The 27,616-nt window shown below is 39.6% G+C and overlaps 1 protein-coding gene across 3 annotated transcripts in view; it reads left to right on the top strand.

The window, feature by feature from the left end:
- The window catches only part of ANO3 (anoctamin 3), a 345,000-nt gene that overhangs the window by 123,072 nt on the left and 194,312 nt on the right, over window positions 1-27,616 (top strand). Inside the window, exon 1 of one of the 3 annotated variants that reach the window (XM_060765901.2) lies at window positions 16,725-16,945. The exons of the other annotated variants lie outside the window; for them this stretch is intronic. Coding sequence (XP_060621884.2) covers window positions 16,894-16,945 — 52 coding nt within the window. The 5' untranslated portion in view covers window positions 16,725-16,893. Of the gene's footprint in view, window positions 1-16,724; window positions 16,946-27,616 lie in introns of those variants that run through there. 3 annotated transcript variants of the gene reach the window in all.

The following is a 27,616-nucleotide window of genomic DNA, read 5'->3' as shown; positions in this document are numbered from 1 at the left end:
TATTTTCAATTTATTTCCAATTTTTCTCTAGCCGCTCTGTATCGGACTTTCTCTATGATTTTCAAAATGGCGTCTTCCCTCCTTCCGCCCCGTCACTTCCGCCCCTCTGTCCCTTCTATGCTTCTTCCGACCTTCTCGTCCGTCACTTTGATCTGCCTTCCGTTTCCGTTCCCTTCACTTCCTTCCCGCCAACTCAGCCTACTTGTTTATAAAGAAGGCTGAGGGTAGACCCAACAATTATGGCGTCAAGGTCGGCAATATTATCCATTTTCCACTTTCTTTTAGGTTTTCGGGGGGGTGCGAAAGGGGGCTATCACTCCATCTTCGTCTTCATTTTCATCTATTTTATCAGAGCGGCTTTTCCTCTAATTTTGCCTCTAATTTGGATGGTTTAAATCAATTTAGATTGCCAATTTAAATTGAATTTTATGATTACATATATATATTTAAATCAATCAATCAGATATTACTACCGAGAGACCAGAGACCAAAATACGGTCTCTTCCTCTTTAAATCCTGCGGCTTCTTTTCTTCTTATCTCCTTCCCTCTATTCTTTTCCCCAAGCCCTTATGGCTTGGCTATTTCTTCTTTAAAAGTGTGGGATCTAGTCCCGTTACCTGTTGTTGGGGTCTTTCTTACTTCTCCACCCAATCTGGGCTTTCTTTGTTTTCCACTTCTTCTTCTACTTTGTGAATGGATCGGCGGCGGTTAAACGGACCTTGCGGTTCGATCCTCGTGGGGCGGCTCGCTTTCCCCTGTGTTGCTCGGACCCACTCGACCTCTCCTCCTTGAGGGGGGGGAGATCTTTGGGGTCTCAAGCCCACACTGGGATTCGCGACACCTTTGCAAACTCAATCCGGCAAAGGGGGTAGCATTCAGCTCAACCTAGCCGCCACAACACAGGTCCTCGCTGGGAGCTCACTCTCAGTGAGGCAGTCCTGTCGCCATGTCCACCGGAAGTCCCCCCAGGCCAATTAGATTTGATGTGGATGATCGAGACAGATTTAGACAGTGTATTTTAATGCTGAGATAAATTTTTAATGTTTTTATATGCATATAATGAATTCTTGTCCAGACATTGAATGTTTGCCGTATATATGCTGTGCTCCACCCTGAGTCCCCTTCGAGGTGAGAAGGGTGGAATATAAATGTTTTAAATAAATAAATAATCAACTATGTGGATGTTTTGACCTTTCCCTCATTCTCTTACATTGCCCTTGACATGTATATGCTTGCTGGCAATCCAGATCATTCTATTCAAGTCCTAAATTGGAAATGATGGAATTTATCCTTGGTGTCATGTCCTTTCATATGCATTCTTGCTTGTCAGTTCAACAAACTGTGTCAGTGAAAAGGTACTTTCAGCCTTTTAGAGTAAGAAGCTCTTGCATTTGTTGCCAGAAAGAAATGGATGGCTTTAAAACACTAAACTGAGTTCAATCTGCAAGTCATGACTTTAAATTTCTTTTTTTATAAAAAACATCTTTTTTTAAAAAAAAAAGTGCCAAAGAACAATTATATATCACAACATTCAGTTAGTTATCCTAGTAATTGTTTTCAAACTTTCAATATTTTTCAAAAACATTGGCTGGTCATATACAACTGAAATTTGCCTTGCTTTGCCATCTTTATGAAATACTTCCAAAGAATATTCCCATCAGTAAATGTCATGGACAATTGTTGACAGAAGCTGATTTAACACTTCAGCTTCTGAAAGCTTTTGCTATTATTTTGTGAAACACTAGGTTGAAATATCATAAATACATCTTTTATATGATGTTATTTTTACTGTACTTGGATTGATATAACTAACTTTAAATCATACAAGTGTTTAGGGCTTGGTTTTATACAAAAAATCTCATATTTGTCACAATATAGCTTGTCCCATACTACAGTATTTACACATGCTCCGTAAGTAACTATTTTGAGATGGAGACAGATCTTGACCCATGACAGATCCTCCTTTGGCCCTGTGCTGTCTTAACTGCACAATCTAACATCTCCTGGTGATTAGGATTAATGTGCAAGGAGACAATCTGGGACAACAAAATGGTTCTCAGTTCAGAAGAGAACACAGCAAACAAACAAAGCATGAACTTCTATGTTCTTCATTTAATAAATTAATATAAGAAATAACAAAATATCAACCAAAAAAGAAATATGTGATGAGAATAGGAGATTTTAACCACTGTGAAACTTGTTGGAACTCAAAATCTGTCAAGGAATATCAATACTCAATAAATTCCTTGTTTGTGTTACACCATTGTTACACCATTGTCATAATGGAGTGGAGATAACAAGGGAGTCGCTTGTCTTTGACTTGATTTTAACCAACTTAGATTAATTGATCAGTAGATGGAAATGATAGGAATCTTGGGTGAATATGTTATTGAAAGTAACCTTTCATGAATTTCATTGGAATGATGCCCCACCACATCAAGGACTTCAGGAAATAATCCAACAATTACCAAAATTTCCTAATAATGCATCTATACACCTAACAATGGAGCCAATGCCCTCTTGTGTCCTCCTTCTAAGAACTCATTCAGGCTGGCTAACACTAATTTCTACCCATTATTTCAACAGCACAGACCATTGTCCTTCCCATCATTAGCATCCATTATCTTAAACTCACTCACATTCTTTCCTTCACACATCCCATGAGAGATGAAACCAGCAACAATCAGAGAACTTCAAACAGAGTAATTACAATTTATTAAATTTCCCTTGAAACTTGGAGGCCAATCAGCAACAACAACAGGCACACATCCCAGCCAACCAGCCTGCAGATGCTAGCCTGGACCAATCAACCAATACCAACATTCAGGGCAGCAAAAGTCAGCACTTTTTAATTTTATTACATTTTGCCCTGCCACTGTTTTTAATTGCGTCATTGTGTGTTGTTAATGTTATTGCCTTGTTTTTTGAGTTATTTTGCTGTTTGTTGTTGTTGCTGTTTTTACTGTTGTATTTGGGCTCGGCCTCTTGTAAGCCGCACCGAGTCCTTCGGGAGATGGTAGCGGGGTACAAATAAAGGTTTATTATTTATTTATTTATTTATTTATTTATTTATTTATTTATTTATTTAAAACTACTGTCAAAGTGCTATAAATATTTCTGCATGTTTACATTAAAATATGCAAACCTCTGATTGTTACTTTAGTCTGTCTGTGTCTTATCTGATCCTTTGGAAGCTTGGCACTCTGGGCCCCGAACCCACAGTTTTTGCAGACCTAAAATCACATTACAAAAATGTCCATGGGATTTTTGTGAAGAGGGCAATAACCAGACACACACTTCGGATTATATAAAATTCTTGCTGAGATACGGTCAGAAATGCTCAAAAGGAAATAAATGCATGATGTCTGGTTATTTCTTAGTGGTGAGATGTTGAAGATACAAAGTAATTCCAATGAGGAGGAAATTTAGCGAATGTCTAAAAAAATGTATACAAAAAACGCCTGGGATAAGTTGTGATGTTAAAAGGCTCAAGACAGAGAACAAATAAGTACATGAAGGGGAAAAAATCAGAAAAACTAAAGCTCAAAATGCAAAAAAAGATACAGTTTTGTTACATTTAGACCAAGAGGATGAACCAGCAAACATTAAGCCCACTATTAGCCATGTATACATATGTGAGAGGAAGTCATAGGGAGGAGGGAGCAAGCTTGTTTTCTGCTGCCCTGGAGACTAGGACACGGAACAATGGCTTCAAACTACAAGAAAGGAAATTCCATCTGAACATTAGGAAGCACTTCCTGACTGCGAGAGCTGTTCAGCCGTGGAACTCTCTGCCCTGGATTGTGGTGGATGATCCTATTTTTTGGAGACTTTGAAACAGAGGCTGGATGGTCATCTGTCAGGGGTGCTTTGAATGGGATTTTCCTGCTTCTTGGCAGGGGCTTGGACTGGATGGCCCATGAGGTCTCTTCCAGCTCTATGATTCTATGAGGAAAAAAATGATAAAATGTTAATAGAGGAAATAGAGAAGGCAGAAATGTCAGCACATAGGCAGCATAGAAATATTACAATTACTAAGAGCCAGCATGGATTTCTTAAAACCAACCCATCTCAGACTAATCTGTTCTTTTTTTGATATAATTTTGTGCTTGGGAGAGCAGGGAAATGCTGTGGATGCAGTATACATTGATTTCAATAAGGTTTCCTTGTGGTATTCTTTCAGATAGGCTGGTAAAATGTGATCAGTGCTACTGTTTTTTTTTTACTGGTTGGAAGATTGAATTCAAACAGTGCTCTCCGTTTGGTCTTCCTCATGGCAAAGTCAATGTTCTGCAACATCTGCAATACATGATTTCAATGGCGGAATATACAGCACACTTTTTAAACTTGCAAATCACATCTAATTGAAATAGGTAGGTAATACCAATGAGGACAGAAATCAGAATCAAAACTATCAGAGCAGATTGGAGAGCTGACTCTATATCAGTTTCAACAGGGATGTAAAACAAGTAAAAAAGAATGCACAGATGTGGGATGGTTGACACCTGACTTGAAAACTCTGGGGGACTTAGTAGAGCACAAACCAAACATGAGTCAATTGTATGATATGTTAAGTAAAAAGCCAATGTGATAGGTTGCATGTAAAAAGCACAGAATCTGAATCAAGGGACGTAATAGTACCTTTCTGTTATGCTTTGGTCACAACTCAATTGGGATACTTTGTCCAGTTCTGAGCACCATAATTCTAAAAGGATATCGGCAATCTGGAGTTTATCCAGAGGAAAGTGACGAAGATGGTATAAGGTCTGGAGACCAAAACCTATGATGAAAGGCTTAGGAAGCCGTGTATAGTTAGTGTATAGTTAGCTTAGACAAAGTTAGTGTATAGTTAGTGTAGTGTATAGTTAGTTAGTGTATAGTTAGTGTATAGTTAGCTTAGACAAAAGAGTGAGATGCATTATTAAAATATGCACCTTTAAATATGCAGGAGATGGAAGATGTTTTTCATGCTGATTTAAACATCAAAAGGTATACAGGCAGCCCCCAACTTACAAACATCTGACTTACAAATGACTCGGAGTTAAGAACAGGGGTGAGACAACAGGAAGTGATGTTTAAATATTATTAAATGGTGTTGATGTGAAAGCACACATTCAGTACGCCCATGTACCTGATCTTGTTGTCTCTATTACTAATAATAAGTGTTACAATCCTAAGTCACTGGAAATCATAGCTGTGGAAGGCCTATTGTACCAAGATGTGACAGGAAAGATGAGAGGAAATTCTCAAAGATAAGATGTGTCAGTTAGTATGATGCCATGTTTAACAGAATTTATGAGAACATGTAGTAGTAATATGGTGAATATTTTTGCCTGGAATCATCATAGCTTAGCCTCGGCACAGTTCAAATGATTTATGATTACAAAGTTTTGATAATTACTTACCAAGATCCCACATGTCATCAGAATGTAAGGTTTTTTTTAATATAAGGCAGAAACTGTATGTAACAGTGTGGAGGATAATAGTGAGACTATTGTCTGAAATGAGATTACCAAAATCACAAAGATAATAGAACTGTATTTATCTCATTACTAAGATCAGGTTTAATGCTTCTTTTATGAGATGTGTGTTTCCAGTTTGTTATCTTTGAATATATTTTTCATAAACAGTATTTGTAGGGGAAGGAGGGAAAAGCAAAACTCTAAACCATTTTATAGGCATATATTTGTCTACTTTTAATAGGCTTTTCCTAGAAATCACATTTTTAATTTCATGTTTGTGCCTGCCTGAGGGTAAAGATAGACTTATTACAAACCACCTAGCCAAATGCACACACATTTACGCTAACTGTTTCATAAGTTCCTCCAACTTTGCTTGTAGGATTCCATTAAAGCTGGAAAAATGCTAGTGTAAAAAGCAATTTTGCAGCCTACACTCAAGGGAATGGTGGAGTTGAAGTGCTCAGATATTTCTTTCTAAAAGCAACATGTTCATATGGCGCTTTTGACAGGAAACAACAAACTATTTTGGTGGCAGGAAGGGGCCTTACCTTTAAATGTCAGGAAGGCCACTGAGTTTTCTTATGTGAATCATCCTGTTTTTTCTGTCGGCAATGAGAGTTTGGGGCCTTCATTGGAGACATTTAGATGGACAGCTTGAAGGCAATGGGCTACAACAAGTAATGATATAACTCGTAGCATTGTGTTGTGTTGTGGGGACTGGAAGACATAAAGCTGTTATTTTTACAGCAAAAGGTATCAAATTGTTAACATCAATACTCTTGTGAGCAATAATGTTATCTCTTTACTTTTTCTTCTAATTTGAGGGACAAGAATACTTTCATTGGATATACTGTAAGAGTTTTAGACAGTACTAGACACTCCTCCAAATGTTAAGCCATTTCTTTATTTTAGTTAAAAGGGTTTTTAAAGAAATTTCTTTTTTAAATTAAAATTTTTATACTTTAAAAAAATATATGATGACAATAAGCCACTTTTAGGGGGCTCAAAATAAGATACAATTCAAATTAATTTTGGAAATCACATTTCCAGATTCCACCTAGATTATTCTGTAGTCTTGTTTGAAACATGCATACATCCTGGAGGCAAATATTTGAATCATGATTGGCAACTAAATAGCAATTGTGAATACAGAAGGGTTCCCTAGATTTTTCTCATCTTTAATTGTGCATATTCACGATCACAGTGCTTTGTCATGGCTGTGACACTATTGCCATTATTTTAACACTCTACCACCACTTACTTTATCAGACACCAGCTGCCTGTGAAGAAGAAAATTAATTGTGTTGATCATAACATGGGTGAATGATGTCAAATCAAGCCAGAAGAGGTTGCTTAATTATATACTTAAACTATATACTTAATGAATTGCTTAACTAAGTATCTGATGTAGAATAATGGCCATTATATAATAGAATCATAGAAACATAGATTTGGAAGAGACCTCATGGGCCAGCCAGTCCAATCCCCCTGCCAAGAAGCAGGAAAATTGCATTCAAAGAACTCCCAACAGATGGCCATCCAGCTTTCTTCTGACATTATTCTCTGTCTCAGATTTGCTTGGGGGTCTGCTTACCTTTGGAAAGAAATGAGAATTTAAGCATTCAACACTGGATAATATCCAATTGTCAGTCCCAAGTAGGGCAGATCCATTGAATCAACAAAACCTACACAAATGTAGACTATTCTACTTCTCCTAGAATCCAGTTGGGAATAATGATTGGATATAGACACAATAAAATAGCACAGCATCTCAATAAACATGTTAAAATGTGTGTTTACCTATACATATACACAATTAATTCTAAGTTTCCACTCTGCTACAGGGGCAGAGAAAAAGAGCTAATCCCATTGAAAAATAGCTGGCCAAGTAAAATAAAATCAAATAACCTACTATTTCTAATAGTAAACAGGGTGAGACCAATTCAAATTAAGCGGTATACATTGTATTGTGAACTCATTACAGACATCTGCCTTTCCTCAATGATACCTTCTCTATCTAAAATATTTCACACCTTCTTCTACCACAAATCTGCTAAATCTAATGAGAAAGAAATAGCAATGATGAGAGTCATCATTGGTGCAAACTGTGGGAACTACTTTTTCCAAAGGGAACATCTGTTAGACAACTGAAAATAAATGCCCTGCCATTTTAGTTGATGGAATTTTCCATTTCAGTCAAACCATGTTGGATATTTTTCAGCATAACATTATCTAAGTGTTTTTAACTGAAAGGTATAGAACCCAGCAATATTATTGCCTACTGACTAAGCTAAAAGGGTTTTTCAAAGGAGAACAAAATGAAGAGCATGATCAGATGAGAATTCAATATTTATACTATTGATGCACATGTAAGTTGCTAGCTAACAAAATGACAAATTCACAGAAGTGTCTGCTTCGTCAAAATAAATAAATAAATAAATAACGCTTGTCTTTTTGGGTGCAATGACATTCTTTTCAACATATGGTTCTTTTTAAGTTAACTGTTATAGAAATGTCTTCTCCAGGCAGATATAAGCCTGCATGGTGAGAAAATATTTGAAAAAGCTTTGCTTTGCATGAGTGCCCTTGCATAATCCACTTTTCTTACAAGTCTTGTTCCCTAATTCACTTATCTCCATATGCTCACATTTCTTACATTCTTATTTGCAGAGAATCCTTCTACTTCAAGATAAACAAAAATATTTTACATTGTTGGCCTGATTTTGCGTGGGGGGGGGGGGCTATCACCAAAATAGATAAGTGAACTTTATATTTAGAGTATCATTGTAACATTGTGGATTGCATAGATCCAAATTTTAGGAAAAGACATTCTATCTAAACATTAGGAAGAACTTTCTGATGGTAAGAGCTGTTTGACAGTGGAATATGCTGCCAGGAGTGTAGTGGATTCTCCTTCTTTGGAGGATTTTAAACAAAGGCTAGTTGGCCATCTGTCAGGAGTGCTTTGACAATGTGTTCCTGCATGGAAGGGGAGTTGACTGTTTGCCCTTTGTGGTGTCTTCCAACTCTATGATTCTATGAAGAATTAGGAAGCCAGGTATATTTAGCTTGTAGAAGAGATGACATGATCTTTAAATATCTGGAAACAAATACCATACAGAAGATGAAGCCAGATAATTTTTTGCTGCGTCACAGATTGGAATGGGAACAAATTGATTCAAAACAGAAAAATAAATTCCACCCAAATATTTGGAAGAATTTATTTTTGGTCAAAACTGCTCAACAGTGAAATTAATGACCTTGGATGATAACCCCTCCTTCCTTGGAGATTGGAAAGATATATTTTGGGAGTGCTGTAATTGTGCATTCCTGCATAGCAGAAGGTTAAACTAGTTTGTACCATTTCTCCCTTTAAATGCAATAATTCTTTGAGATTGCCCGTGTTCCGTCTTCCATGTGACAGATCTTTCAGATATGTGAACATAGTTACTGTTCCACTTTTAAGTTCTGTCTTCTTCTTACTTACTTACTTACTTACTTAGGCGATCCCTCGTTGGACGAGTAAGATGGTCTTCCATCATGGGTTTCCCTGTGGGTCCGCATGTGGCTGTGGAGCCCTATTCTTGCTCTGCATCTTCTTCCGCAGTGAGGGCATCGGTTTCCAGGTGGAAGGCGGTCCCGGTCGGGGTTGGCTTGACGCGCCTTCCTCCTGGCACGTTTCTCTCTTTCACCCTCCACTCGTGCCTCCTCGAATTCTGCAGCACTGCTGGTCACAGCTGACCTCCAGCTGGAGCGCTCAAGGGCCAGGGCCTCCCAGTTCTCAGTGTCTATGCCAGAGTTTTTAAGGTTGGCTTTGAGCCCATCTTTAAATCTCTTTTCCTGTCCACCAACATTCCGTTTTCCGTTCTTGAGTTCGGAGTAGAGCAACTGCTTTGGGAGACGGTGGTCAGGCATCCGGACAACGTGGCCTGTCCAGCGGAGTTGATGTTGGAGGACCATTGCTTCAATGCTGGTGGTCTTTGCTTCCTCCAGCACGCTGACGTTTGTCCGCTTGTCTTCCCAGGAGATTTGCAGGATTTTCCGGAGGCAGCGCTGATGGAATCGTTCCAGGAGCTGCATGTGACGTCTGTAGACAGTCCACGTCTCACAGGCATATAGCAGGGTTGGGAGGACAATAGCTTTATAGACAAGCACCTTAGTATCCCTACGGATGTCCCGGTCCTCAAACACTCTCTGCTTCATACGGGAAAATGCTGCACTTGCAGAGCTCAGGCGGTGTTGTATTTCGGCGTCGATGTTGACTTTGGTGGAGAGGTGGCTGCCAAGGTAGCGGAAATGGTCGACATTTTCTAATGTTACACCATTAAGCTGTATCTCTGGCATTGGAGAGGGGGCGGCTGGTGACTGCTGGAACAGCACTTTGGTTTTCTCGATGTTCAGTGACAGGCCAAGCTTTGTGTATGCTTCTGCAAAGGTGTTGAGAGTGGCTTGTAGATCTTCTTCTGTATGCGCACAGACGACATTGTCATCAGCATACTGGAGTTCTATAACAGATGTTGTTGTGACCTTGGTTTTGGCTTTCAGTCTGCTGAGGTTAAATAGCTTGCCGTCTGTCCGATAGATGATTTCCACTCCGGTGGGAAGCTTCCCATCAACAAGGTGTAGTATCATGGCGATGAAGATGGAGAATAAAGTTGGGGCAATAACACATCCCTGTTTGACACCCGATTCCACCTTAAATGGGTCACTTTGGGAGCCATTGCTATCTAAGACTGTTGCCATCATGTCATCGTGGAGGAGCCGCAGGATGTTCACAAATTTGCTTGGGCACCCGATTTTTTGGAGGATGGTCCAGAGAGCGCTGCGATTCACTGTGTCGAATGCCTTTGCAAGGTCGATGAATGCCATGTACAGAGGTTGGTTTTGTTCCCTGCATTTTTCTTGGAGCTGTCGTGCAGTGAAGATCATGTCCACAGTTCCTCTGGAGGGGCGGAAGCCATTCTGGGATTCTGGGAGGGTGTCTTCTGAGAGGGGCAGAAGGCGGTTTGCAAGGATTCTTGCGAGGATTTTTCCAGCAGAGGTTAGAAGGGAGATACCTCGATAGTTTCCGCAGTCTGTTCTTTCCCCTTTTTTGAAGAGGGTGATGATGGTGGCATCCTTGAAGTCTGCTGGGATTTTCTCGGTCACCCACACTTTTTCTATGAGCTGGTGGAGTTGGTGTGTCAGCGCAGGTCCTCCCTCTTTAAAGATTTCAGCAGGGATCCCATCCGGTCCGCTGGCTTTGTTGTTTTTTTGTTGGCTGATGGCATTGCTGACTTCTTCCAAACTAGGCAGTGCTGCAAGCTCATCCCTGGTTTGTTGTTGCGGGATTTGTGAGAGGACCTCTTCGGCCACACTGGAGCTGCGGTTTAGGAGGCTTTGGTAGTGTTCTTTCCAACGTAGTGCAATTGACTTTTGGTCCTTCAGGAGTTTGGTTCCGTCTGATGAGCGTAGAGGCTGTATGCCATGGTTTCTTGGCCCATAGATGACCTTTGTGGCTTTGAAAAATCCTTGAGCATTATGGGTATCTGCCAGGTGTTGGATTTCTTCAGCCTTCTTTGTCCACCAGATGTTCTTGAGTTCTCTTGTCCTTCTTTGGACCTCAGCTTTTGCACTGGCGTAGATCTTTTTCTTAGCAGCACAGTTGATGTCTCTCTGCCATGTTTGGAAGGCTTTCCTTTTCTTGTCGATTAGCTGTTGGATCTCGATGTCATTTTCGTCAAACCAGTCTTGATGTTTCTTGGCTTGGTATCCAATAGTTTCTTCGCAGGCTTGGATGATGGAGGCCTTCAGTTTGTTCCAATGTTCCTCAACATTTTCGGGGTGTACTGTGGGTAGATGGTCCTTGAGTGCTGTTTGGAGATGGGCTCGCCTGGAGGGCTCTTGAAGGGCTTGGGTGTTCATTTTGCGCCTTGTCTTTCTTCCTTGGAGTCTGCGCTTGGGGGCGATCTTGATAGCCATCGTGGATCGGATTAGCCTGTGGTCGGTCCAGCAGTCGTCAGCACCTGTCATGGCTCTTGTGAGGAGTACGTCACGGCGGTCTCTGGCACGTGTGATTACATAGTCTAAGAGGTGCCAATGCTTTGACCGGGGGTGCTTCCATGATGTCTTGAACTTGTTTTTCTGGCGGAAGAGCGTGTTGGTGATGACAAGGTTGTGCTCCGCACATTTGGTGAGAAGCAGGATGCCATTTGAGTTGCTGTTTCCAACCCCGTCTTTTCCGATGGTCCCTGGCCACAGGTCGAAGTCTCGCCCGACTCTTGCATTGAAGTCCCCCAGGAGAATGATTTTGTCCTCCTTAGGTATCCCCGATAGGACAGTGTCCAGCTGATAGTAGAATTTCTCCTTGATGTCTTCATCAGCGTCTAGTGTTGGTGCATAGGCACTTATGATGGTTGCCCGTTGGTTTTTGGCAAGATCAATTCGGAGGGTGGAGAGTCGTTCGTTGATGCCAGTGGGTGCTTCGGACAGATGTTTCATCAGATCATTTCTTATAGCGAAGCCAACTCCGTGCATTCTTTGGTCTTCTTCGGGCAGTCCCTTCCAGAAGAAGGTGTAGCCTCCTTTTTCTTCCTTCAGCTGTCCCTCTCCTGCTCTCCGGGTCTCCTGAAGGGCTGCTATGTCGATGTTGAAGCGTCCCAGCTCCCTTGCGATGATGGCAGTTCTGCGTTCGGGGCGTTCACTGTCACTGTTGTCCATCAGTGTCCGTACGTTCCACGTACCGAAGTTCATTTTTCTTTTTTGGCCGCAGGATGGTGACCCCACTGGACGCGGCAGTCCAGTCAGGGATAAGTGAGGCAGACTATGTTTAGGGCACCTTTTCTAGCCCCCTCCCCGTGTGGGGTGAGCAGAGTGGGTCCTCAATAGGGCTGCTCAGTCGTGGATACAGCTGCCGAACTACTCAACTGCCTCGGACCTTGAGGTAGAATGACTGAGTCCGTACCCACCGCCCATGTGCCAGTCTGTGACTAGGGGCTTCCAGATTTCACAGTCCTGCCCCCGTCGCCACTCGCTGATCGCCATGGGGCTTTGGTTGGTTTGTTTTTATTTTCTTTGGAAGACGCCTGTGCGTGGGTTTTTTTAATGTGTGGAGGTCAGTGCACAACTGAACAACACACAGTCTTCACAGATGAGGTTCCACTGGTGATGTAGTTTAACACAATGACCATGGCTTCTCAGTCTGTTGCAGCCTTCTTCCGCCTTCGCAGCCGTTGTAACATGTGCCATGTTATCCTCCGCCTGCTCCGCCGTTGAGGTCTTTGGGTCTTCGGACTGTGCTTGGTCTGGGACCTCCCCCGCGGCCACTCCTGGGAGTGCACGACTCCAGTTGTTGTGCCCACAGGTTCATCGGAACACGCAAGCCCCCTCACCACGACAAGGTGACAGTCCATCGAGGGGGCTTTTATGTTTAACCTGTCTTCTTCAGGTTAAACATAAAAAGCTTCAATAATTTCTTGTAGGATTTGGTTTCCATACCTTTCATCTTCTTTGCTACCTTCTTCTGGATTTTTTTTCCAGATTCTTAACTTGCAATGCCCAGAACTGGACTTGTTCTCCGCATGGGGTCTGAGCAAAGCAAATCAGTGTTCTTATTTCTCTTGCTCCAAACATTGTATTTTTGTTTCTTCAGCTAGAATTGAATTAGAGTTGGGATTGGGTTTTTTTTTTTTTTTGCTACTGTTGACTTAAATCTACAATGAAACTGAAGAAAATAAACCTATAATAAAATGTGAATATAAAACACTACACAAAATTTAGAAATTAAATTCTGTTTATTATTTTAAAAAACCTTTAGATTGAAAATGCAAAACTCTCAGTGTGTTTGGAAACTTTGGAAACAACAACATATTTTTCAGAAAACCAAAATGCACAAATAAATTTTTGTCCCAAATTTCATTAATTGATAACACAATATAAAGATGAAAGTATAGCAAGAGTGTTTTAAAATGGGAAGATTTTCTTTAAGTTCCTTGCCAGGAGAAGCTTATTAGCATATAATTGGCAAATAACCTCATCTGTGATAGCACTTCGCTTCTGAACTGATTGCTTCATTGAAACTTGTTGACCTAGTTCTTTTTGTCACCAAGCTAACACACACTCATTTTTATAGAATCCAACAAAATCCAAAATTCAAAATGCAGTGATTCCTTTATTATGGAGGAATCCCATCTCAGAAGCAAGATGGGGTATACAATCAATCTACAAATTAATAAACCAAACAGTGCCAAATACATTATAGTAACTGTTGAAGTTCATTGGCTCAGAAAGATTTAACATCATAGAAAAGAAGAGCAATGAAAATATCATGGGACTATATCTTGTTCAATATATTTATTTAAAACAGTATTTTAAGTGGTATTGAAGGAAGGTGGATGAAAGATTTTTGGCCGCATTAGGGGGCTCAGTACAAAAAGAATAATGGAAAATTCCATCTCTATTCTCAATACCACATTTTTAAACTTTGGGATCTAGGCCATCTCTCCCCTGTGTGAGATTTCAATCCACCCTCCACCCAGCTGCCCACTTTTCAAGAAAAGCACACTGTCTGTTTACCAATAACATAAATGCTTATTGAGAGAATCACTATATTTTGTTATTCCTGATTATAGTTGTGCAGCATTTCAAACTAACACACTGGTTTATTTAATTTGCTCTACTGTTTCATTTTTGTTGCTGCATTTAATGTGATGTGTTTATGATTTCTTGTTGCATCAAGGAATGTTTTATTATTCTGTTGAATACTGTCCTGACAGCATGGATTCTGAATCAACAATATTTAAATACTGTAATTAAATATAATGTGTATACACATAGTCCTTTGATGACCAACCCTGAAATAAAAGACAATTTCTTGCCCACTGCAAACTTGTATGCAGTAGGAGGTGAGGATAACCTGTGTGGCCTTGCAAACCTATTTTCTGTGAATGCACTGTGATACATCTGAATCCCTCCCCCTCATCTTATGCCTAAATTAAGTTGTTTGGCTGAACTCACGGGGAGGCTAAATGATAGTGGGGATTGAAGAGAAGGCCCACTGCCTGAATAATTTCCTTACACTGCAACAGTGGTTGAATATATACTGACCACTTATCCTGGGATCAATCCAAAGTGATTAATGCCAGATCAATATGGTTAAACTGCAATTCCCTAGCCACTCCGGAGGTGGGAGTGAGTCCTGACTGTCCAGCGGTGTCAAACCGGTTCAGTTCCACTGGATGGCCACTAGGGGTATGCGACTCTGTGTTGCACCCCAGGCCTGAAGCCACCTATGACCATAGCATTACACAAGAGTCTAGAGTAGTGGCAAACCGTTTATTGCAAAAACACACAAAAGATATATAGTAAAGAAGCAGGAATAAGGAAATAAGGAGTAAAATCCAAAAAGTCAGCAATCAATTGTCTCTTATAAATCCAGAAGCAATACAGTCCAAAGATAGTCCCAAAATACAAAGGCAGCTTAAGTCCATAAGCAAAACTTGAACAAGAATTCAAAACAAGAACATGGAGAACTCCCAGAATACTTAAATCCAAAACCAAGACTTGAAACAAGAACTAGTGAACCCAGGCCTAGTGGTACTTGAAAGCCACCTTGCCTGAACTGAAATCAGAGTGCCCATTAGCTTCTAATAAACAGACATGAAAGCATTACATCTGCCTCCCCACAAAGTGTGTTGATCTACAAAGCTGGCTACCTGTTTTAATCTGCAAGCACGCTTCCTTGCTTAGGTCAGTATTGCCAGGTCCATGAGGTTCCCATGAGAGTTTCTCATCAATTTGTCTTCGCTATACTCCTTATCTAGAGAGGATGATTTCAACTCCTGTGACTGACCTTGAGGTTCAAAAGCAATTACATTCTCGGGCCTTATGTCTGTGCCTGCATCAGAATGAATCCCAGGAAAGCTCACAATCCCATCTGACTCTAAGTCATCAGTGAACCCATCAGCCTCTGGCTTCTGTGACTGCTGCTGAGCTACAACACTCTGCAAAAAAAGAAAAGTGCAGTTTTTGGCCCCTCTTTTCCCTTCTCCTTTTTTTGATCACCTTATCACTCCAGGAAACATGGGATGGATGTGTGAACAGTTCCATCTTGGAACTGGCCCAAAGTCACAGTTTGCTCCAGATTCTGGGGGAGAATTTGAAGCAGTCTGTGACTTTGTTTCATGAAGCTCAAGGCTGTATTAAGGTGGCCTGTGTTTAGCCACTGCAGAGCTGATTTGCCCACTTTATGTATCAAATGGTTAGTGTAGATATGCCCATTGTCAAAGAGCTTCAATGCATTTGGCTGAATATAATTCTAGAGTGTTTGTTAACCAGTAATGTATGGTTCCTTAATAATTTAAATGATTTTAATGTTTATGTATGTGTATAGTCTGTTTGTGTCCCGGCATTGAATGTTTGCCATTTTTATGTTGTGCTCTGCCCAGAGTCCCCTTCGGGGTGAGAAGGGCAGAATATAAATGTTTCAAATAAATAAATAAACAAACAAATTCCTACTCATGGGAACTCTGTAACTGTGTGCTGCCAAAAGCCTTCTCAGACTTCCACACTAAGTGTTCTGATGCTCCTAGGTGAAGGCATTCAAGGTGGGCTTGCTTTCATGCCAATATCCCCACCAATCCTTTGGTTTTCTCTGTGTTCCTAGGGAAGTCTTTAATGGAAAATGCATTAAATGTTATGGCTGCACTTAAGATGAATGAACTGAAGGATCCATTTGCATCATGGTGAACACAGAGAAATGCTAATTGTTTGAAAGGGAAAGTTGTAATCACCAACTCAGAGGGGACAATGCATTGACTTCATAGCCAATGCCTTTGCACCTAACTAAAAATCATGGAAATCCACATAGCAAGTTTACCCATAGAGATTATTTTCATAGTAACTGGCACATGTAAAGTAGGTGATCTACAGAGATGCAAAACTAGAGAACACTAAAAGTTAAGAAAAACAATCAGACATGATGGCTATCTGCAAAACTCCTTTGTCATCAGTTGGTGACACACATTTTTCTCACCACTGATGTAGCTGAAGAGAATCTCTCTCTTTGGCAACTGAAAAGAGTTTACTGATATAGTGAACAGTAAAAGAAGTAGGGCAGAGGTGTTTGGGTTTTCTTCATCAAACACATAAATGGCTTGTAGTGAGAGAAGACTCAAAACAATATACTGCTGCATTCTCCCATTAGATTGATGTAGTGAATTATACCTAAAGCATCCACTAAGGGGAGTGTGATGCTGGACCAGTCTTTCCGGTTTCTATGACAACAGAGGGGAGTAGATTCTTCCAAGCCGAGCGCTCGTTGGAGCAGGTGCCGACTTACATCGCTGTTTCAAATCTGCTGGTGTCTATGGAGCAGTGAGGCAGTCTGTTTCCTGTTTTGCAACACCTTGATTCTCTCAAGCTCATTACAGTGCTACGGCCAAAATCTCCTGCATGAAGATGGTTCACCACTCGGGCTCTATTCAGTCATTTAAACAGCAGAAAGGTCAGTCGATGTCTTTTGTCTCTTGAGCAATGAGTGTTAGACCATTCAGTCTGCATGCCCTTGCAGTATTCTCAAGCTTCAAGCATAGCGGCTGCTGAAAATATTTGGAGTACTGTGCAATGCAGGAGCTTTTTTAAACTCTTGTAGTAAGTTAAGATGGTATTTTACTTTACAGCATGTATGGGTTTTCAGGGGCAAAGAAACCCACCCGCTCTGCTTGATGCCATAGGTTTTTTTTCTCTTCCAGAATGACAGAAAAGCATCTGAGTTCGATACTAAACATCATTTAGAGATTTATTTATAGCAAATCCATTCATCATTTAGTCCACAATGGTACAGGCTGATGTTACAAGCATTCACTATTGCAGAATGTTGTTGTCCGTGTATTACTGTGACATGGAATGGAATTTGACTTCAAAATGTTGATGATCACTGCCATGAAGAATTATTTCTGCCTCAAAAGCCTGCTTGCATGGTTCTTGCATTCAACTGTGAGAACATTTTTCTACAGTAACTGATTTCTGTCACTCAACTTTATTGGTGGTTTTATCCCGCTTCTGTTGGTGAAACCAATGGGCTGCTGCTGCTGTCTCTTTTGGATTGCTGTGATATTGTTTGGGTTGGGAGGGGAGGAGACTGATGTAAGGAAGAGCTAGCCAAGGGGCTGGTCTAAATGATCCTGTGGCACACTTCATCCCCTGTAACTCTTGCATTTCCAGTGTGTCTTTAAGATCAGATCAATTTTTTATAGTTGGTATCACATTGCTGTTCTACATTTTGTTCCCCATACATTTTTCCTGAACATGCTAATATGTGTTACATATTATTATTTCCCAATCACACCTAACTTCACCTTCACATCTGTCCTATGAATCAGGTTTCTAAAGATGGGAAACTGAAGCCCTCAAACATTGAGAAGCTGAGAATAGTCAGAGAACTGTATATCCAGGAGGAGGCTATCTACCTTCACTTCCCAATTCAAGCCATACTGGCTCTTACATTTCCTTCATGCCTGTTTGTTCCTCTTCAGTGCAAACAATGAGGTTTGGTTTTCTTTGGAAAATATAGTCTGACATTCCTCCTTTCTTCCTTCATTAGATGGTTGTAATAAGGAGCAAAAAATAGAATTAAATTGATAAGATAGTAATTGTTTACTTCCATATACACATCCAGTTATCTTGCCACTCTGAGTTAGATAAAATAGGTTTTGTAGATTTTTAAAGCTCTAAGAAACACGGTAGTGGTATAAATGTGCATACTATGAACAATAGATGAGTTTCATCTCTACAAAATGCTTGAAATCAGTTGCTGACTCTTTTAAATGTACCTATTAAAATGTGGCAGCACTTTTGTGAAAATTAGTCATTTTCTGACATAACTTGGTATAGAAGATAGCAAGACAGGCTTCAATAGTTGTGTATAACATATTCTGATAGCTATTATTTGTAAGGCAAGAGGAAAAGTAAAAAAAAACTTCTTTACAATGTTTACAAACTCAGTATAGACAGGCCTCCTTGAAATCTTGTACAGTAGAGTCTCACTTATCCAACATAAACAGGCTGGCAGAATGTTGAATAAGCAAAAAAGTTGGATAATAAGGAGGGATTAAGGAAAAGCCTATTAAACATCAAATTACTTTATGATTTTACAAATTAAGCACCAAAACATCATATTTTACAACAAATCAACAGAAAGGGCAGTTCAATGCACAGTAACATTATGTAGTAATTATTACTGTATTTACAAATACATTGCAATGTACTGAAACAGCTGTGGGTATGGGCGAGAGGCAGACTGCATTGGATAATACAGAACATTGGATGAGTGAAGGTTGAATAAGTGAGAGACTACTGTACTCTAATTTTGTATAGCATGCCATTGCTCAATACCCATTAAGAGCTATAGCAGTGGTTCTCAACCTGTGGGTCCCCAGGTGTTTTGGCCTACAACTCCCAGAAATCTCAGCCAGTTTATCAGCTGTTAGGATTTCTGGGAGTTGAAGGCCAAAACACCTGGGGACCCACACGTTGAGATCCACTGAGCTATAGGAATGACTTCCTTAAATTAGTCTTGTTCTGTGTTTTTTTTAAGTTAAGAATATGGTCTAATTGAAATAGAGATGGGCAACTTGCATCCTTCAAGGTGTTGTTGGACTGCAGCTCCCATCAGCCACAAACATAGCAGCCAATAGTGAGGGAAGATGGAAGACTGTCCCATACAATATGGAGGGTCACAAGTGGACTTAAACTAATTTGAAGCAGTCAGAATAGCATTCACAAGTGTGTATATGAACTAAATATATTTTACCCTTTTTAATAAAAGCCTTTTTCTCTCATAACATAATCAGCAATAGCACACCTCTGAGGCCCCTTCCACAGCTGCATAACATCCTCGTTGAATTGGATTATATGACAGTGTGGACTCAGATAATCTAGTTCAGAGCAGATATTGTGAATTATCTGCCTTGATATTATGTGTTATATGGCTGTGTGGAAGGGCGTTAAGAGATAATATCTAATTTCGACAAAAGTATGACAGCCCTACGCATAGCTGGAACCCGTATGCTGGTTGTGCAACACAAGTCAGAATTAATGAAGGGAAGTCTACTTGGACTGCTCCCAGCTGCTGGGGCTGCTTTCTTCGAAGGGCAAAAAGTGTGCTGGTGGTTGGGGAAGGTTTTTTCAAAGCCCTAGTGTGAACAAAGCGGCAGGAATTGGATCTCGCCTTCCCCTCTTCTTGTGCTTTCCGCCACCCACTTTCTGATAGTGGAGGAGCCGCAGCTCCGGGAGGGACGTGTGAACCATAGACACCCTCCTCCTCCCTCCCTTGCAGCTGTGTCTCTCACTTTTTGTACCTCGCACATATGTTCCCTTCATGAATTCTGACCTGCGGTGTGCAACCAGCGTAGGGTCCCAGCTCTCATACTTTTGCCCTAGTTTCTTTGGGGGGTGGGGTCAAAATGATTTCTAAAACCCTTCTCTTTTCAGAACCTTTCACCTTAGAAAGTGACTGACAAATTTGCTCCCTTCCAGTGCTGGTATAAGGTATCGCACTTGCATTGTGACCAAGTTCAAACTGACAAGAACTATTTCATACAGGGGTTTTTTTTGTTTTTTCTTTGTAAATTAGTCATCTAACCACTGCTACACCACTGAAAAGAAAGAATCACTAGCCGGCTTGGTCTCCTTCCACACAGCTGAATAAAATCCTACATTTGCTTTTAACTGCAATATATGGCACTGTGGACTCAGATAACCCAGTTCAAAGTAGATTATTGTGGGATTTTCTGTCTTGATGTTTTGGGTTATATGGTTGTGCAGAAGAACCACTGGAGGAACAGTAACACAGATTATCCTAGCCTTCCACAAACTGTCATATTCCAGATATTTTGGACTACAGTTCCCATGACAGTCAACATTCATCCTAGCCAAAGATGATGAAAAATACCGAGAAGATACTCAGTTACAAATGTCTAGATTACACCAGATAGGATACTTAGTTTCCCATTCAGTTTTGTATTTTATCTAAGTGGTGGTACTCTGGAGCAGTGGTTCTCAACCTGTGGGTCCCCAGGTGTTTTGGCCTACAACTCCCAGAAATTCCAGCCAGTTTCCCAGCTGTTTGGATTTCTGGGAGTTGAAGGCCAAAACATCTGGGGATCCACAGGTTGAGAACTACAGCTCTGGAGGCTGTAGAATTCTACAGTATAGAACTTGGTGTTATTTTGAGTCCCCTATTTGTAAACAAATTCCATCAAAATGTGAGTGAAAATATATACTTCTTCCTTTGCGTGGCACTAGTTACCAACTATTTTATTGGGGTGTAAAACAAAAAGAATTTTCAAGGGTGTAATTAACTGGGAAGAAGATGTAGGCAAATATTGACTACTTTAATTACTACAATTAGCCACCATTGACTTGTGATTCATGGCAGAATCACAAATTTATAATTCCAAACTGCATGCAAAATAAGGGACCTAAATTCTGTTTTATACAAAATTTGTGATAATCTCTTCAGATTGGCCAACTGCCCTTCACAGATGTGTTCTCTATGCTTCAGATCCACTTAAGTCTCATGATGGGGAGGGGAGAGGGAAGCAAACTTTATGTTACTGGCTTTGTTAAATAAGCATTATTTCTTTAGAGACTCTCAGTCCTTCTGTTGCACTCAATGCTAATCTGGCAGAGTGAGGGGAAGAAGTTGAATACTCTTGGCAGGGAAGCATTAATATTTTAGCACAGTGATCCCAATAGTGATATGCGGATGCACACATATCAGCAAAGAGGAAGCCACTGGTTTTTGTAAGTTCATATTAAGAACAGCTAGTTTTATCATATATTTTCACAACAAATCTGCATTTGATGTCAGAATAATTTCCATTGAAGAAATAAGGCAGTGGGCATTTGTAGACCACCATTTTGCCATACATTTTAGCTTGATAGATGGCAATTTTCCTTTACCGCTTATCTTAATTGTCTGTATCCTACTATCAATGTGAGTCACCTAATATGCATTCAGACAGCTGGGCTATCAGGTGGTTGCTATTACTGAATTATTTTCTGTTTTTGCACTTTATCTTGTCCATTTCACAAATCAAACTTCTCTTTAATGTTATCTTATGGTAATTTCAATACATATAAGAATCAGTGGAATATGTATATTAATAGTAAGAATCCATTAAGATCCAACTGTTTAACAGTACTATGTTACACATAATGAAAGTGTGTCTTCTAAATATAATAACATCTTAATGTTAGACATTAAAGTTACATAAGGAAAATAAGTACATTCTTTAAAAACAATGCAGTGGCTGTATCACTGTGATGTAGCCTTCTTCAGACCCACTGAGTTCAAGCCTTGAGGTACAGGTAACAACTGCTGTGTAATGTAGAAAAGGTTTTTAAATGTGGAGTAGAGGCAAATTACTGAAACATTTCATACATGACAACCAACAATGAACCACAGAAATATATGCTTTACATTTCCCACCACTTCTTTCTTCTTGCAAGTTAGCGATGAGGATACTGGGTGCTTTTCTTCTTGTGTTTTAGATTACTTCTGGTTTAGCCATTTGTCTCAGTGCTCAGTTGGAGTTTATCTTTGCTATACTTTCTTGAAACAATATTGCTTCTTAAATTATGTGTTGAAGTTGATATGTTTCAAGCAACTATGGTTAAGAACTGGATGGGGCAAAGTATGACTTGCAACTGTAATGTGGCTTGTTTTTATGACTCTTCATCAGTGGTTCCCTTGATGTATGGCAAAAACACTTTTCCTCTGGGTGGATCTTCATCTTTACACTCGTGGCTTGTTCTCGGTTTTGCAGCTACAAGAGTAAAGATGAAGATCTACCCAGAGGAAAAGTGTTCTTGCTATACATCAAAGGAACCACTGACCGCATAGGGAAACTGATGAGGAAACACAACATACAAACCACTTACAGACCTACCAAGAAAATCCAACAAATGCTACATTCAGCAAAGGACAAGAGGGATCCTCTCACCTCTGCAGGAGTCTACCGTGTACCATGCAGCTGTGGACAAGTCTACATAGGGACCACCAAACGCAGCACCCAGACACGCATCAAGGAACATGAAAGGCACTGCAGACTACTTCAACCAGAGAAATCAGCCATAGCAGAGCACCTGGACACAGCATATTATTTGAGAACACAGAAGTGCTGGACCACTCTCACAACCACCATGTCAGACTACACAGAGAAGCCATTGAAATCCACAAGCATGTGGACAATTTCAACAGAAAGGAGGAAACCATGAAGATGAACAAAATCTGGCTACCAGTATTAAAAAAACTCAAAAATTACAACAGCAAAACAACAGAGGGGAAACAAACAGGCACATAAAATCACTCTCAACAAGAGATTCCCCCCAGGCGCTTCCAGGCCATTGAATGCAAATCAAGGTGATCAGCTGAAACATTACCCTGGTCATTCCACAGATATATAAACCCATTTTTCCTACTTCCAACAGACCTCACTACCTCTGAGGATGCTTGCCATAGATGCAGGTGAAACGTCAGGAGAAAAATTGCCTCCAGAACATGGCCATATAGCCTGGAAAAACCTACAACAACCCAGTGAACCCAGCCATGGAAGCCTTCGACAATACAAAGTACCCATATTTTAGGAACCTTTCACAAGGAAAATCCTGGGTTATGAATTTTCATAATTCAGTGTTTATTCTGTGAAAAATTCACATATGATTTTTTTCACAGAAAATAGAATTTTGTGTTATTTTCTGCATAAAAATAATAATAAATAATAATAAACTTTATTTGTACCCCGCCACCATCTCCCCAACAGGGAATCAGGGCCAAGCCCAACAACACAATACAATAAATGAAATCAACACAAACAACAACATAATAAATTACATAAAACATAAGCCACAAAAGTACAGCAACCAATATAAAATTGCAATAAAATCATTCATGACACAGAACAGTCATGTACATAATAAAATACTTCATACGGGGGGGGGGGGAGAGAGGTGTGCACTAAAATTAGATATTGAAGATTAAAAACAATATGGGATTATATGGTTAATCTCCAAAAGTGCAAGGGAAGAACCAGTTTTAAGATTCTTCTTAAAACTTTCTAAAGTGGGGGCTCATCTAATCTCACCGGGCAATGCATTCCAAAGTCTGAGTGCCACTGAGGAAAAGGCTCTCTCCCTTGTACCTACAAGGCAAGCCTGAGATAATGGTAGGGGTGAAAGGAGAGCCTCCCCCAAGGATTGGAGGGATCGGGCAGGTTCATGGGGGGGGGGAGGAGATATGGTCACGAAGGTAGGCGGGTCCTAAACCATTAAGGGCTTTATAGGTGAGGACCTGTACCTTGAATTGGGGCCGGTAAATAAATGGCAGCCAATGGAGCTCCTTAAACAGGGGAGTTGACCGCTCCCTGTAATTCGCCCCTGCTATTATTCTGGCCGCCGAATGTTGGACAAGTTGTAGTTTCTGGACCATCTTCAAGGGTAGCCCCATGTAGATCACATTGCCAGTAGTCCAGTCTAGAGGTAACTAAGGCATGGACCACCGTGGTCAAGCCTGACTTCACGAGGTATGGTTGCAATTGGTGCATGAGTTTTAATTGTGCGAAGGCCTCCCGGCTTGTTTCTTGTGCATAAAACGTTTTCTGCATCAAGGTCCTACATGTGAATTATTCCCAGAATAAGTCCTGGACTGTAAATAGTTAATAAAAAACTTTAACAAATTTCAAAGACTTTTCACAGTGAAAAGAACATTACAAACATTAAATATTGCTTCTTTCCAGAACAAAATTAGGAAATAATTTCAACCCTGGACCCAATCAATGAAAATATCTTACGACCTGTAGCAATATTATTCTTTTGTAAGTGTGGTGTTTGGCATGTCACTTTAAATATCTTCCCAATTTAAATATATATTCTGATCTGTAAAATCTTTGTTTCCTTCTAGAAACTATCCAAAATAATTTCCGTTCTGCAAGCAGTTAGTGGCTTTGACCTTGCATGCTTTAGAGACCATTTAGTTTTATATGTCTAATGCAATCTTTTTACATATGGTGACAAGTAATCCATCAACTACAAATGTTGGCCCAGGGCCAAAGTATTTTTGGACGGTAACCTCACAAACTGTAGGATCGTGTTTTTTAATGGTGAACCAAAGTCAGTGACTGAACATTTTCCATGGCTATTATTGGGAATTTAGATTAATACAGTACTTGCTTTGAGGTAATCTTAATGCAAGATATTTTAGGCAATTTGATATTCACATCCACACTTGGCCTCAGTTTATAGTTCTACCAAGTCACGGCTTCCACGTATACTTTCATATGAATGTGTTCTATCTGTGAATAGTGTTATTACCTTCAGTCTTGGTACATTAGGATAATATAATTGCTGTAAGTACAGAAAGGTTTGAGGAGAAAGGGAGAGGCAGACCAACAGAATTCAGGGAACTTGGACAATGACAAACAATATATCACCAAATAAATGTTAGCATCTCTGCATCTTGCAGAGTAGCTGTACACCCTATTGTTAACATCCTTGATCTTGTCCCACGTGCAAGTCTCAGCAGCCCTATGTATAGGGTAAACATCAAATTTATATTTTTAAATGGATGTCAAATAGCCTAACTCTTTCTAAGAACTCAGGTGTACATATCTCAGGTGTACATATCTATTTTAACCTTCTAAAACTGTGTAAGAAAAAAAGATGAGTGCCTGGCGCAAGGTCTCTATGTAAACTCTAGGCCTGGGTAACAACGGAAAAAATTGTTTCTAAAATCAATTCGTTTTTTGGGGGTTTTTGCGTTTCGATATTTAAAATAATTACAAAATTTTCCTTTTAAAAAGTTCGATATTTACGAAATTTCGTAAATGGTAAAAAAAATAACGAATCAATTTCCGAAACAATAACGAATCGATTCGTTAATGGCAGACGTGACCGCGAAATACGCTAAAAAACCTCCAAAAACTTCTGAAGCTTCCCTCTCCCTCTGTTGTTGACTGTTGGTGTGATATTATAATTTTTTTTCACTAATTAAACCATAAAACTGGCCCAGACATGCGGAAATAATAACGAAACGACCTCGGAACAATAACGAAATGAATACAATAACGAAATACGAAGCATTTACAAAACGTCTTTAAAAATTCGTTTTTTTAAAAAATTGCTCCAGAATGGTTCGTTATCGCTTCGTAATCAACAAAATTAATGAATTATTAACGAATTATGAATTAACGAAACGAAACCGCCCAGCCCTAGTAAACTCCATGGTTTTGAAAGGATTTGAAACCTGGACGTCCTGGCCCTGGTTCAACACCCTGTTCAGCACATTCATACCAACTCTCTTTTTATCCATAATTTAGTACATGGCAGTTCAAAAAATACTGTAAACCTGTAATTGCTGGCACACTTTTTTCTACATACATTTTATGACTTATTTATGATTATTTGAAAGAGTGTTTTCAGTATAGCCATGCTAATGAACAGCTTGGGGAAATATTTCTTCTGGCATTTATGGCAAAAGTCATAACACTTTGGAAATATTATGTAAAATTTGTAAAAGGGACGAATGAATAATATATGTAAATGCTTAAATTTTATTTGAAATTGATTTTTTTTTAGTTAACCCATCCAACCCCACTCCAACCACCTTGACACCTCCAACAACCTCACATTTGTCTGTGAGGTAGTTTCCATCTGAATGTTTGGTTCTGTTAAAGGTGATTATAAAGACACACTTTAGCATTTAAATGGCTATTTTTTCTGTCCTTTGTGAATTTTGTATGTGCCTGTGGAGGGCAGTAAGTTATGTTATTCCTATACATTAAGCTTTCTGAAAGTAAAACATATCTTATTAAACAACAGAAATTTTTCATATTTTTCTGAAACTAAATATCAATTTCTCTATGTGATCATTGACTGTTTTGAAAAATAGAAAGACAGAGGAAAGGGGAGTTCTACACTGAGAGGAGATCTATGTAAGAAAGAAAATAATATTTGATCAAGGTGTTATTTTATTCTGTAAGATGTCATAAGTATTTTTGAGAAAAGCAGGATGGAAATGAAGTGATTGATTAATTGAGGTGTTCCTAAACTTTATTAAAAGGCAGGATGTCTCATTACAGAGGTTTGTTAAGACACCCTTGTATTCTGTTGTCTTTTTCTCACTTTGCTCTGAAGGTCCATGTGAAGAAGCTTCTTCTTTTGTGTCAAAAATGTCAATCGAAGCATCAATCTTCCAGGCCCATGGAAGAGAAATAAGTGTTTTCAGGCTGCCACCTGCTAAGTTTAGATTCTTCCTTTTTTTCAGAGAACTTAACAGATGGCATCTAGCTATATGTATAAAATGTGTGTATGTGTGTGTATGTATATATGTATATGTGCATGTATATATGTATATGTGCATGTATGTATGTATATATTCATATCCCTGCTAATAGTAAAAAAGGATATATTCAGAGGGAAACAATTTGTGATATCCTCATAAACTGCTTGTGAATTTCATTTCCAAAACAATTTAAATGTTTTTCACTGGAAATTCAGATCTGCATGAAAATTGGCAACAAATAATCTCACTCTTCAGCTCACAATATACATTAAACAGTAAGAGGGGGAAATGAGGGGTTTAGTGACAGGCAAGAAACCATTTGCTGGATATGCATGTTATTGAAAAAGATATTACCGATAGGCTTATGTGTGAGAAAGGGGTGTGGCAAAAGAGTCGCTTACCTGAAAACTTCTTTTTTTAGCAACTGGGTAAGTTCTGGCTGAGGGGTACAGCTAAAGCTGAGGAATGATAATGGAAGGATTGACCTATGACTATAACTTTCTCAAAAGCATTTTGATCAAGATTCTTTCCCACTTCAGTGGTTCAGAGCTATGCTCAGCCAGAATTCTTATTTTAGGGCTGGACTCTCCATACAATGGCATCACTAGAGTTGTGGAATGTTAGGAGATGGAAGCTCATGGTGTTCATCATATGGACCTTCACCAGTATCATGCCATACCACAATATTGTAGCTTTGACAAAATTTGACAAAATTAGCAACTATAAAAATCACTAGCAACAAAAGCAACACTGCATGCATATATTGCATGAAGGTGAAACCACGTTATTTGATATATCATTGTTGGATGACAATGACAGCTCTAACAGAAGCAC

The sequence above is a fragment of the Anolis sagrei genome, chromosome 1 (assembly GCF_037176765.1).
Source record: "Anolis sagrei isolate rAnoSag1 chromosome 1, rAnoSag1.mat, whole genome shotgun sequence".
In the NCBI taxonomy this organism is placed as follows: domain Eukaryota; kingdom Metazoa; phylum Chordata; class Lepidosauria; order Squamata; family Dactyloidae; genus Anolis; species Anolis sagrei.
This window is presented reverse-complemented; position numbering and strand designations above follow the sequence as displayed.